Source organism: Strix aluco, chromosome 18, assembly GCF_031877795.1.
Source record: "Strix aluco isolate bStrAlu1 chromosome 18, bStrAlu1.hap1, whole genome shotgun sequence".
Lineage (NCBI taxonomy): Eukaryota > Metazoa > Chordata > Aves > Strigiformes > Strigidae > Strix > Strix aluco.
In genome coordinates, this window is record NC_133948.1 from 8,813,340 (window position 1) to 8,827,277 (window position 13,938).

The 13,938-nt window shown below is 38.9% G+C and overlaps 1 protein-coding gene across 8 annotated transcripts in view; it reads left to right on the top strand.

Moving 5' to 3' along the window:
* The window catches only part of GOLGA3 (golgin A3), a 30,616-nt gene that overhangs the window by 4,718 nt on the left and 11,960 nt on the right, over positions 1-13,938 (top strand). For 6 of the 8 annotated variants that reach the window (XR_012625664.1, XR_012625666.1, XR_012625665.1 and 3 more), the window contains exons 3-14: positions 1,070-1,351; positions 2,238-2,350; positions 2,846-3,537; positions 4,787-4,898; positions 6,605-6,911; positions 7,509-7,711; positions 8,078-8,215; positions 9,161-9,322; positions 10,108-10,476; positions 11,651-11,728; positions 12,582-12,845; positions 13,345-13,439. Coding sequence is in view for 4 of the 8 variants with exons in the window: in XM_074844370.1 (XP_074700471.1) it covers positions 1,070-1,351; positions 2,238-2,350; positions 2,846-3,537; positions 4,787-4,898; positions 6,605-6,911; positions 7,509-7,711; positions 8,078-8,215; positions 9,161-9,322; positions 10,108-10,476; positions 11,651-11,728; positions 12,582-12,845; positions 13,345-13,439 (2,815 nt within the window). In the remaining 4 variants the exon portion in view is untranslated. The remainder of the gene's footprint in view (positions 1-1,069; positions 1,352-2,237; positions 2,351-2,845; positions 3,538-4,786; positions 4,899-6,604; positions 6,912-7,508; positions 7,712-8,077; positions 8,216-9,160; positions 9,323-10,107; positions 10,477-11,650; positions 11,729-12,581; positions 12,846-13,344; positions 13,440-13,938) is intronic. The other 2 variants (XM_074844373.1, XM_074844374.1) reach the window with 2 other exon arrangements.

Consider the following 13,938-nt stretch of genomic DNA (forward strand, 5'->3'; position numbering starts at 1 on the left):
CTGATTTGTTTGGTTTTTTCTCCCCCCCCCCCCCCCCATCTTTGAGCAGACTTTAAAAAAAAACAACTGCTTATTCAAGTCTGTAACTCTGAGAAGAGGCAAAAATAGAAAGAGGAAACCTGATTTTTCTACTTGCAAATACTCTATGATCATAAATGTTAAATATTTTCAAACATCTTTATGAAAAAATAATTAAATCTTCCATATTATTCCAATGAGTTCCATTTACTCCATGATACATGGTGTGGGAATGAACAGAAAGACAGTGGCTATTTCAGTACCCTGTTCATTTGAGATCTATAATAATGCATTTAAAGTTAGATACACAGTTTTATTGCAACAGCAGTTTCATAAATGTAAGTAGTCTCCAGCTGAGTGAAGTAGAAATATGTGAGAAATCCTGTGAAGTGTTGAACTACTTTTGAAGATGCATTTTTCCTGATGGAGGATAAAATCCAATAATAGTAAGTGGGAATAAAATTGGTATTAAAGAGATTCTTGAATTGCCTTTTAATTGATATATTTATTATTTTTATATATGTGAGCTTTGCTTCTGTATTTTTGATGAAGACGTCCCATTTGAAAAAATTCAAACTCAATTTAAAATTGAGAAACTCTGCTTGGCCCAGGCTGGAAGCTGGGATGGTGGATGCTTTCTCGCCAGTGCCCAGCAGCATACCAAATAGGTGAATCATTCAGCACTTGCTGAGTCTTATTTGTAGTAGGTTGCCACTCTGTGTGACACAGATCACATTACTTACTTGGTGTTTCATGCTTTTAAATCTAACAAGATTTTAAAAACCCATGTGAGGTTTTGAAGATACTTTATGATCACTTTTGAGGTCCTGCTTGAAGGCAGTGTAGTAAAGCAAATGAAAAGTACTTGTTTCTGGTCTTTTTAAATGAAGGATCAAAAATCCTTTACAAAATTCCTCCTGCCAGTTGCTGTCATTAGCAATTTCCACCTTCTTACAGTCTAAAGGCAATAGTGGTAGTATTGTATTTGTATGGAGGTGTGAAGATAAATGGGGTGGCTTAAAGTGTAGCTCAGTGAAACTTTCTTTTCCAGCTACCAGTATTAACATCAACGAAGTGCCAAATGAAGAGGGAAGTCTGGAGATAAACAGCAAAGTGGACGTCTGCCAGAATGGGCCAGCGTCACTCTTCTCCGACTCTCCTGTATCTTTTGACCCCACCAGCAGTGTGCAGAGTCAAGAGTCGTCCCCAGGTGTGACTGGTTTCCATGACAGCCTAAGGAAGTCTCAGGGAACTAGTGCTGAGGGCATAGTTCTTAGAAAAGAAGCTTTGCAGTCTCTCAAACTAAGTCTTCCCATGCAAGAAACTGAATTGTGTAAGCATCTGTTTACGGTGACGCCCCTGCTTTCTCTTGCTGCATAAAGCTTTTTACTCTGAGCCTGGCTCTAGAATCCTATAACATCATTTAAGCTTGGACTAAACTTCATTTTTGCAGTAAGCTTTTACTTTGAACTACAGTTCATTTTCTTTTAGTAAACCACCCTCTGCTGCAGCTAAGGCACGTGCCTTACCATTTAAAAATTGTTCTTATGCTGGAGCGGAATTTGTGCTTTCTGGGGCTGAAGCTATTCTAATCTTCTTGATTATTAGGAGTAACAAGTGACATTTAAAAAAAAGAAAAAAGAACAGCAGAACCAGGGGATATTAAGCTAAGTAATAAAGGGGGGAAGAGAAGAGCAATAGATGGGAGAGAAAGCCTTTATATTAAGGTGTCTAATGCTGCAGGAGTTTTCTGAAATAATGTTTTTAAAAAGCCTTACTATGGGAAGGATTTCATGTGAAAATGTGGAAAAAAAAGAAAGAAAATGTGTCTAGGGAACATCTTTCTGTGACCTGTAGGGAATGAGTGGACTGCATAGGTCTGGCTTAGTTTTATAATTTTAGTACTGTCGGAAGTGCTGGACAGCCGAGATTAAATGACAGCAATAGTTTTGTTCTTGCTGTATAATCTCTTGTCATACATACTTGGAGGAACTACAGCATTTGCAAACTGAGCAACGGAAATACACAGGCTTTATCAACGCTTACACAAGGATATATTAGAAGAAGGTATTCCAGGGTGCATGCCAATGGGCTTTCCTTGCGTTCCTTGCTTAAGCATGAAGCATGTTGCTGATGGTAGAAGGGGCGTTTTCCTTTTGCATCAAATTTGCCTCTGTTGGCATTTTCTGTTTGACTGTAAAGATACCTTTCACTTACAGGCTCAGCAGAGTCTTCACTCCCACTGGAGAAAGAGGAACAAATAAGACTTCAAGCAAGAAGACGGCTAGAAGAACAGCTCAAACAATACAGAGTGAAGAGACATCAGGAAAGAGTGAGTACCACACAACAGATCTAGATTCACTGTGTTGAGAGGAGCTTGAAAACTTTATCCTTTCTGTGCTCTAAATTACTCTTTTCTCTGCTTTAAATGTTCAGTAGTTCTCTCAAATGTGAGAAAGCATTTTTTTCTTCTGGACATGCAAACTTCGGTTCTCTGTTACCTCATTAGTAATGTACCATTTTGTGCTAGTTGAAGTAGGGGGGAAAAAAACCCAAAGCCAAAACTTAAGTAACCTAAATGTTTGTTTTTTCCTGTATTTTTCAGTTAGTTTTTGGAGTTTACCTTGATCATTTTCTACATGCATATACATGCACGATAGGGTTGATTGCTGATGTAATTTACCTTGTTTATGAAATTATGCATGTATTTAAATATTAATGTAAAAGTGCAGAGCTTTATGTATTAAGTTCTACAGCAAAATAGGTCTTTGATGCTAGTTCAAAAGTAACATTCTGGAATTTATTGTTGACTCTTTGCTTCTTTTAGTCGAATCAGTCTACATCCAAAAACCGGCCCTCCAGCACCCTAGATCCTGAGCTGATGTTAAATCCAGAAATCTTGCCAAGAGCTAGCACTGTAGCAATGACAAAAGAATACTCCTTTTTGCGGACCAGTGTCCCCAGGGGGCCAAAACTGGGTAGCTTGGGACTTCCATCGTCCTCAAAAGAGAGAAGAAGTTCAAAATCTAAGCCCAGTAAGATCCGGTCCTTGGCTGACTACAGAACTGAAGATTCAGACGCCAGAAACGCTGCTGGGAATTTTGTGGCTACTGATTTATCTGGTGGGACTCTGAAGGAAAGCAGAAGTGGTCCAACGTCAGTTGTTTCTGAGATTAGTCTACCCTCTGACACAGATGATCGAATAGAGAATTCCTCCTTGGCGGGAGATAGCGTTTCAGAGATTGATGGGAGTGAAGTGGGAATGAGGCTGGATGGAAATGAGAGTGACAGCTCTACCTACAGCAGCGTGTCAGGGAAAGGGCTCTATAACAGTTTACAGAATGCAGAAGGCAAACAGGGTATTCCATATACAATAAATGGTCAGAAGATACATCCTGATGCAATGGGACAATTTCCTTCCATCAGTGAGGTGCTACAGGCTGCGGCAGTGGAGCATCAAGCCCAAGAGCAAGAAGTTAATGGGGAGGTACGGAGTAGAAGAGACAGTATTTCTAGCAGGTAAGAAAGATCACTACAGTGAGGCATTATTAGGCATTACACTTTCTTGGAATAGGCATCCTATTACTCTTACCTTCTACCAACTTTGGATGCAGTTTTAACTTTGTGATCAAATCTGTTATTGACTCACAGATTCTAAAAGAAACTGAAAGGTCACCTCACTTGGGTACCTATTTACTAAGTATATCTTTAAAGAAAGATATTTTTGCCACTGACAGTGTGTTTTAAACGTACTGCTAGCAGTTGCTTTTAACTGTACTTACTTGTGAAGCGGGCGTTTGTTCACTGAATCACTGATAGGACATTGGTCTTTAAAGTCTGAAAGTGTAGACTTAAGTGACTCAGTGATATTTATTATCGTCCTTTTCCTGATCTATGCACGTACCTTTCAGACCTCAAATAGTTATGAAATGCCAAGACTCTTGTCCTAGATACTCTTATCCTCCTCAGCCCTTTAGAATGAGATTTACTTAGTCTCACAAGCTTCTGTGTGTATGGTAGGTATTAAACTGTGATTCAGCAAACAGCTGGATGCCTGGTGAAGTCCTTAACAATGCAGTTGTGGTTTTTATCAGTTGTCTGCAGATGCATGTTCTATACATGCTAATTTTGAAATTGCTTTTTTTTTTTAAGTCTTCGTTGGAATAAAGTGTAATACCCCAAGATGTTAAGGTAAAATCAGTTGTTGACAATTAGTCCAGCTTAGACTTAATTCTTACAGTAATGAGAGAAGAGCTTTTTCTCTAGACTCCTTGTCTGTACATCAGGGAAGGAGCATAAGGGAATCCCTTATACCAAATACTTATTCTTCCTTGTTTTGCAGCAGCTGTTGGTATTTCTCAAGGCACTTTCACATTAAAGCAGACAATCGCGTACAATAGTTGTGGAGATTTTGTGCTCCCGTTATGTCCATTTGTCTTCTTATAACGGGCTGTGCAGGTACAGAATATAATGAAGTTAACCATTGCTCTTCTGTAAAATAACAAATATATGGGTGCCACACTAGATTCTAGTTGCTGAAAATATAGGAAACTAATATATAAAACCTTAGCATGAATATGATTTCTTTATCTCTTTGGATGGTAACAAAGGTTGTTTCATTGTGTTCTGGTTCCATCATAAAGCCAGAAAAAATGTCCTTATTTCTAGGTCACTCATGGAGTCTGAGTAACTTAATTTCAGCTTCCTTCAACTATGTGAGTGTTGTATTCTAACCCTTTAACTGTGTATGTGCTGTCTTTGTCTCCAGTGTTTCTATGGAAAGCTCTATCGCAGGAACTCATGACGAAATGTTGCAGGTTCTGAAGGAGAAGATGAGACTAGAAGGGCAACTAGAAGCACTCTCACTAGAAGCTAATCAGGTAGGAAATGAATTTCAATATCTGTATTTAGCAAACTATATTAATATGTTAATTTTCAAGAGCCTCCTACTCATTACTCATGGGAACTGTGTTTTGTAAAAACATTGTTGAATAAGGTACTTTATAGGGATGCTGTGTTTGGTTGACCCTGGCTGGATGCCAGCCACCAAAGCTGCTCTATCACTCCCCTCCTCAGCTGGACAGGGGAGAGAAAATACAATGAAAGGCTCATGGGTCGAGAGAAGGACAGGGAGGTCACTCACCAGTTACCATCATGGGCAAAACAGACTCGACTTGGGGAAATTAGTTTAATTTATTACCAATCAAATCAGAGTAGGATAAAGAGAAATAAAACCAAATTTTAAAACACTTCCCCCCTCACCCCCCCCCCCCTTCTTCCAGGATTTAGCTTTACTCCTGATTTTCCTCTATGTCCTTCCTGCCAGCGGTGCAGGGGGACAGGGAATGGGGGTTGTGGTCTGTTCATCACCCATTGTCTCTGCTGCTCCTTCCTCCTCAGAGCGAGGACACCACACACTCTTCCCCTGCTCCGGTGTGGGGTCCCTCCCACGGTAGACAGTCCTCCACAAACTTCTCCAACGTGAGTCCTTCCGATGGGCTGCAGCTCTTCATGAACTGCTCCAGCATGGGTCCCTCCCACGGGGTGCAGTCCTTCAGGAACAGACTGCTCCAGCGTGGGTCCCCCACGGGGTCACAAGTCCTGCCAGCAAGCCTGCTCCAGTGTGGGCTCCTCTCTCCATGGGTCCACAGGTCCTGCCAGGAGCCTGCTCCAGTGTGGGCTTCCCACGGGGTCACAGCCTCCTTCAGGCATCCCCCTCCTCCAGCGTGGGGTCCTCCCTGGGCGGCAGGTGGAGATCTGCTCCCCCGTGGGCCTCCCTGCGTGCATGGCACAGCTGCCTCACCATGGACTGCACCATGGGAATCTCTGCTCCAGCACCTGGGCACCTCCTCCCCTCCTTCCTCACTGACCTTGATGTCTGCAGAGTTGTTTCCCTCACATATTCGCACTCCTCTCTCCAGCTGCAATTGCTGTTGCACAGGTTATTTTTCCCCTTCTTAAATATGTTTTCCCAAAGGTGCTACCACCACAGCTGATGGGCTCGGCCTTGGCCAGCAGCGGGTCTATCTTGAAGCCGGCTGGCATTGGCTTCATCAGACATGGGGGAGGCTTCTAGCAGCTTCTCACCCTGTAGCTTTCCCACTACCAAAAGCTTGCCACGCAAACCCAGTACAGATACTTAAGAGGATAAATATAAAGTTCGTAAAGTCTTCAAAGGTTTTAAAAAAAAAAAAAAAAGTTTTGTTTTTAAAAAGTCAAAATAAAGGGGAGGTGATAAATCCAAAGTAATGCTAACAATACCTGTATAGCTGTATTTTCTCTTTTTATTGATTGATGGTATAACACATATAATAGCATTCTTCCTTCAAGTGTGGAAACGTGTCTTATTAAAAATCTTGAGATGATTACTGACATATAAAGCTATATGTCTTGTCTGTGCTTTCCTCTGTATTTTCTTTGATTATTTTAAATACATGCTAAGTGAGATGTCACTTCAAAAAATATTTTTTTACAAGGAAGTGGTCTTTGCCTTAGCAAAGCCATTTTGCTGGGCATCTTCTTTAGTCAACCATTAATGTGTTTTCCGTTAAAACTTCGGCATTTTGATTTTTCTGGACACACTCAGGCTCTCAAAGAGAAGACTGAGCTACAAGCCCAACTTGCAGCTTTGAACATGAAGCTTCAGGCACAGGTGGAGCACAGCCAAAACAGCCAGCAGAAGCAGGAATCTTTGAGCTCAGAAGTGGCCACATTAAAGCAGTCTTGCTGGGATCTGGAACGAGCGATGGCTGACCTGCAAAATGCCTTGGAAGCAAAGAACGCTAGTTTGGCTTCTTCAAATAATGATTTGCAGTTAGCAGAGGAGCAGTACCAAAGACTCCTGATGAAGGTTGAAGATATGCAAAAAAATGTTCTCACCAGAGACAGCACAGGTGGGATGATGTAAATGTCAATCTTTAAAATTTGTTATTCCATAAATCATTTTATTTCAACATAATTCTGAAGTCCAGGAGGAAGAGGAATTTTAATTTCTGTTTCATTGATGTCATGCTAATAAAATGGTCTGAATTTTAAGATGATTGGGTTTTATTTTATGTCGTCGCAGTTTGCAAGTTGCCACTGCCAGCTTTGAGAGGGAGGCATAAATATTTAGTCTAGTAAACTGTTTGACAGTGGACTCATGGTTTCTAGAAAATTGTACAAATGTTGGTTTGTACTGATGATTCTATATGTCAGGATACCTGCTTCCTGATTTTTTAACTAGTTCATATTTTCTGCCTCTAAGGAACTATGAATGCTTATAGAAGTGATTCATTTATTTTAATTTTATTCTGTTATGACCTGATACTTTGGATTCTAGCGCTTCCCCTCACTTTTTCAGGAAAAGCCAATCTTTATGTAATTAGGCATATATGTTTTTTTCAAAAAGAAAGAAAAGCTATGAATATAGCAATAATCCTTGAAAGTATGTGCATAAAAATAGAACAATGGAGTGCTCTAGTCCATGTTCTTTATTTTTCTTTTTCTAGTTCATGATCTGCGACAGCAGTTGGCTTCCTTACAGAACCAGCTTCAGAAGGTGCAGTTGGAACGGACCACACTGACCAATAAGCTAAAGGCATCTGAAACAGAAATCACATCGCTCCAAAATGTGCGGCAGTGGTACCAGCAGCAGCTTGTACTAGCACAGGAGGCCCGTGTCAGGCTGCAGAGTGAGATGGCCAATATACAGGTATTATGATTTACTTGCATATAGGAGGACTGAGAATCGGTTCTTTTTCATTGTTTATGAGCTCAGACGAGGGAGCTGGTCTCACTTGTGTTCCTCAGGTGGAGAACGGGGGGAGTGGTGTTTTGTTTTTAGTCACGAGGTATTAGTTCCTATTAATGCTGAGGCATAAATTTAACCAAAGTACTTGCCTTCTGTGGATGAAGATCTGCAGTGCCGTGAAAGTAGTGGCTGAGTTAAGGCAGAGGGAGATTCAATGTGATTTTTTTTTTTTTTTTTTTTTCCCCCTGAAACTTTTAAATTTGTTGACCAAATTTTGACTGTTGGTATTGATCTGTGATTTTTTTTTTTTTTTTTTCCTTCCTTCAGGCCGGGCAAATAACTCAAGCAGGTATGTTGGAACATCTCAAACTAGAGAATGTGGCACTGTCTCAGCAGCTGACTGAAACCCAGCACAGATCCATTAAAGAAAAGGAACGTATTGCAGCACAGCTGCAAAATATTGAGGTACGGTTGTAGGTGGTCTTCATGAATTATGTTCTGCCTAAGTTGTATATTTAGATTTTTGTAAACTCAAGGTTATTCTGGCAAAGTAAGATAGAATTATTATGAATTGATTCAAATGCTGCATTATAAAAACAGTAAATATTTCAGAGCAAATAAATTTGCATGACATTACGAACAGTAAGAGGGAGCAAGGCCATATGTTTTGCATTCCAAGGTACTTGCATTTTCAGCTCTGGTGTTTGTTTTTATTTTGATTTCAAAGGTGGATATACATGTTCTTCTTCACCCATTCATGAACTTTTTCAAGAGAAAACTTAATTGGAAGTTAAACTAAGTCAGTAAAGTTCGTCTTAAGTATGTGAAATTGCTCAGTACTCAGGTTTGTTCTTGCTGCCCTCCAGAAGTGCAGTATGTAACTTTCAGAGTACTTAAAACATTAAATACCGTTGAATTTCAATGACATTCCTGCTTCTGAGTGTCAAAGGGCAGTAAAGGAGCAGGTTAGTGGAAGCACCCCATGTCTGGTGTTACTAATAGCAGTTGTGTAAATGACAGGAATAGCTATTTCATGGAATAGCTACAGCATCCAAGGAATCTTTTGTTTCAGACTTTTCCAAACACCTTCAATTTAATAAAGGTTCTTTTTCTTTACGTCTTGCTTCATCAATTTAGAAAGGATATGGTGTTACTTAAGAGGAATTCAGATTGTGACAAGACATTCACCATTATTCTAAATTGTCTTAAGTATATGCATGGGTGACTTCAGTAAGGACATACGGGTGCGTAAGGCAGACATCAGAATTATTTTTGTTTGTTTCTTTTCTCTAGAAACTTTCTTGATAATTTACCTTTTTTTTTCCTCTTTTTTTTTTTTTTTTTGTCTTTTTACCACCTCTCCCCTTCTGTGGAAATTGTTGAAGTTGATTCCTTGTTTTTTCTGTGCAGGCTGACATGTTAGATCAAGAAGCTGCCTTCATGCAGATCCAGGAGGCTAAAACCATGGTGGAAGAAGACTTGCAGAGAAAACTAGAGGAGTTTGAGGATGAGAAAGAACAGCTTCAGAAAATGGCTGATTCTGCAGTAACACTGGAGCAAGAATTGGAACAGGTAGACTGTTGTTAGGAAACTTCCCAAGGGTTTCAAAGGAAATACTTATTTGGCTGAAAAAGCAATAGTAAATAGATCCTGAGCTCTGAAGTTTTTTCAAAACCTGAAAGATTGCTGCAAAAATGAAGGCCATATCAAAGTCACTGTCCCAGGTGAAAAGGCTCCCTTTTTTTAACCATCTCAGTACTTTTTTGAAGTTTCAGAACTACTGTCTTGTAGACGTTGGGGTTTTATAGTGAATTCAGTATGTGATTATTCTAAGTAGAGACAAGAAGCATAGATCCATGTTCAAAGCTGTTAGGCAGTCATGATATTATTATATACACTTACAGCATAATAAATGTGCACTTAACTACAGAGTCCTGCTTTAACCATCTAACATTACGAAGGCAGCATGTCTAGGGTTGGAATGTGATAGCTCAGTATTATATTCCATGTAACTATATGGCATTATCATTAATAACGCTGAATTTATCCAGTATATGTACTGTGGACACATTTTTCAAATAAGAATGTAGAATACTGTGAATCTTACTTAAGAATATTTTAGGTTTGTCATTCTGGTCATTGCTTAGCCTTTAAGATTACAGATGCTGCAGAATGCAATCAGTGCAATTAATAGAGCAAATAGGAGTAGTCTATGAAAGTTAAAAAAATATTTTCACCTTCTGCTGTTTTCTCTTAGAAGCTAAAATACCAGTTAAAATATTTTATTTTGATTGGAGGGCATTTGCAAAGATAACATTCATTTTGTATGAATTTAATCTTAAAATACTTCTTCTCAGGTCAAGTTGACTTTGCATCAGCGAGATCTGCAGCTTGAATCTTTACAGCAAGAACACCTAGACTTAATGAAGCAATTCACTCTGACCCAAGAGACGTTGCACACCAAAGAGCAGTCCCTGGATGACCTGCAAACACAGTATGATGAACTGAAGGCCAGATTAGAAGAGTTCCAAAGTGATGCTACTTCTAAAGATGACACAATCCAGTATTTGCAGAATGAGAAGATTGTCTTGGAAGTAGCTCTGCAGGCAGCAAAAGCAAGCAAGGAGCAACTTGACGAAGGAGCAATGCGCCTTGGAGAAGATACAGAAGTAGCATCAGAAATGTTGGAACAACTGAGGCAAGAAATGGCAATCAAGTCAAGCCAGGTAACAAATCCCTAGAAGTATCTTATTTAAAGTAGCTGTTGCAGGAAGTATTGCCACAGGCACATGATAGAGCCAATTACGTAAGTGGAGATTGGTATATGTGAGTTTGTATACGTGTGTAGTTGCAAGATTCAGCTAGTGGGAATATTGTAATCAATTCTGTCATTTTTCCCTGTTGGTAGACTGACACTTTACATCCTGTTATATCATCAGTGAGCTTAGCTTAATATCCCTTGGTATCTCTATGTGTTTATGCATTTGTGTGGTATGGGATGGGAAGCTGAGGTTAATTGATCTTGTTCTGTCTGTTTCCAAGAGCCACCATCTTTCCCAAATCTACCAGTTTTAAAATGCAATAATTTTGAGTACAGATCACAGTTTTGGAAGTAAGTTTTTAGTGTGCTCCTTTTCTATGGCACCGTGGGCCAGACATCTTCCTTATGCAGTAATTTGGTCATATTTAATTGTGCCCTTTTTCTTGAAGCAATATACCAGGGTTTGCTTTTGCATAGTGCTGTATACCAACTGAGGCTTTTTTCTAGTTACTGAACTATTTTACAAGATCAAGCCTAATGCATATCCTTATTCTTTTTGTGGCTGCTTTAAATGATGGCGACTCTTCCTTTCACACCTCAATTTGATAGTCATGTATGCTCTGTATTTTTTAGAGCATCCAAGCTCAATAGCAAGTATTCTTATTGAATACTGGTAATGCTGAATTCCTGGTAATCTTCAGAGATTTCTTTTGAAGATAATAATCGGACTTGATAGTATTACCTATAGAAGTATTGAGGAACTATGGAAATATTTTTAACTTAAAGATTGGGTTTTTTCTTCAAAGAACCAGCTGGTTTCTTCATTTGATCATCATATATGTGTGAACAAGTGCCATCCGGATACAACATAATGTACACTAACAATACTTTAATGGCAGAATAAAGGGGACTTCATGCATTCCTGAGAGTTCACAAGGCTCACTATGTGGTGACCTGTGTGAATGTATTTCTGTATAAAATGTTGTGTTATCTAACAGATGCCTAGTCAGAAACAGGATCCTCATTAGATTAGACAGTTGGTACAAGCATAGCAAAAGATACTGTCGCTGCTTGAAATAACATAGAATATGACATTTGGCATGTAAAGCAATGTGTTTGCTTTTTTTTCCCTCTGGCAGGTAGAAAATCTGCAACAAGAAAATGCCAGCCTTAAAAAACAGGTTCAAAAAGTGAAGGAACAGTTCTTGCAGCAGAAGGTAAGCAAAAGCAAACTATTTCAAAGAAATAGACCCAAGGAATATACTTCCTGGTTTTTTACAGTGAAGGCATGTACTTCTGAGGGATCTGTGAGGACACTTGAATCAATTTTCTGTATCAAAGAACTTTGTGACATAACTATACAGTTTCTGTATTTCATACAGTTGAATTTTGATCTGTAACTAACAAAGCAGATCCACCAATTCATGCTTTCGTTGGACTTCAGGGAGTTTGCCAAATGATCCACCGTATAAAAGCTCTCTCTGGTTGATACTACATTTGCTTTTGCAAAAGCACTCAGGAAAATCTTCAAGTGTCGTCTTTTTCCTGCAGCTTTGGTAATCAGATTGAAAATAAGGGCTATATTGCAAATTTTATTCTGAATTTACACAGCTTTGAAACATTAATTCAAAATTTAGATGCCATTAATGTTGCAGATATATGCATCTTATGTATAGGATGACATATAAGCCCTCGTCATGTCAAAAGTTACTAATTGTGTGCATGGGATGGTTCATTTTTTACAATTAGTTTAGTTTAAAATGTCATGTAATTCTTGCAGTTCAATAAAGAATGTGAAGAAGAGTATCCCGTACTGCTATAAACACTCTTAGTCAGAATTTTTTTATGAACTACTAATACATGGTGGTATTTGGTATCTGAGCTTGCATAAAAGGCTTTGAACCAGAGTAAATATGTTGCAGAAGATGATGCTGGTTTGTATTCTTTGACACAAACCCCCTCTTCCCCCAGACTAAAATAATATCAGTAAATACTTTATAGTAAATTACTCTTAAGTTTAGAAATTTGGAACAGAGGTGACATTGTCCTCTTGAAACTCTTGTGTCCAAGGTAATGGTGGAAGCTTATCGAAGAGATGCAAGTTCTAAGGACCAGCTGATTAGCGAACTAAAAGCTACAAAGAAGCGGCTGGACTCAGAAGTGAAAGAGTTAAAACGAGAGCTACTGAAAATTCAAGTTGAAAAACAGTCACTCGAATCTGAACATTCAAAATTACAGAAGGAAGTATCTCAGGTTCACCAGCAAATGGTGGAAATAGAAAATCATCTTCAGTCAGTGCAGAAAGAACGAGATGATATGGAAACACGCCTACAGGTATGGAAGGTGTTAAGCTTTGGACTTTGAGAGTGTTACATCTAGGATACAGTACTGTTTCTACTGCCTTTAGAAATAAACAGAATGACCACCTGCAAGTTAAGATTCTTGTTTACATATTTAATATTGTCTATATATTTGAGCATACACCTACCAAGATTCTGCTTATTAGCATCTCATGTAAGTCAGTGGGGGGAAGCACGCTACAGGAGTGGTAGAGGTGTGATGTGGAAGCAGTTTCCTTGGTCCCAAAGTGAACTCCATCTGAGAACAAAGGCCAAACTAGAACTCTGTTCGTACATGTTAAGGTGGTGGCCAAAAAGGGAGAACTGAAGAAGAAATAAAAGGGAAAGAGAAAGGAGATGGAGAACCTTGTAACAGTTTATATTTAGAGATGGAAGTAATTTTGAAATTTCATGCTTATTCTTTTATAATCCACCATGTAGCAAACGTGCTTTTGTTCTTACTCTCAATGGGTGCTTTTTTCCTTCCTATTAAGTCTTTGCAGTTCGATAAGGAACAAATGGCATCTCTTGCTGAGGCAAATCAGTCATTAAAACAACAAGTAGAACAAATGCAAGAAGAAGCAAAAAAGTAAGTGTTTTTGTAGCACAGACAAAAGAACTACAGCATCTGTTTTTCATATTCACCTTTTTAGCAATCACACTTTCCCTATTCCCTAGTCTTTGGGAAATTTAAATAGAGAATTGTAGAGGGTCATAGAGTCATATCCATGGTAAAGTATTGGTTGCATGCTACACAGGAGTTACAGCTTCCCCTCTGATTCACTTATGCTTTTAACCAACAGCATATGCCATACAACATACATACTGGAGCTAATCCTAGTTACCGTTCACTGAATTTTTAACCTTGACTAGAATATTGATTGGCACTGGTGAGGAACCTTCCCCCCCCCCCCCACTGGTGATCACAAGGTTTTTATGATACCTGACATATCCAACAAGGATCTCAGATTAGATTGGAGTCTTACTCTAAATTCTGTTATTTTTAGAGAGTAGTATACATTCTTTCATATTGGAGTTTTAATAATTCTGACCTCTTAATTACCGTAAGTATTTTCTTAGAATGTTAT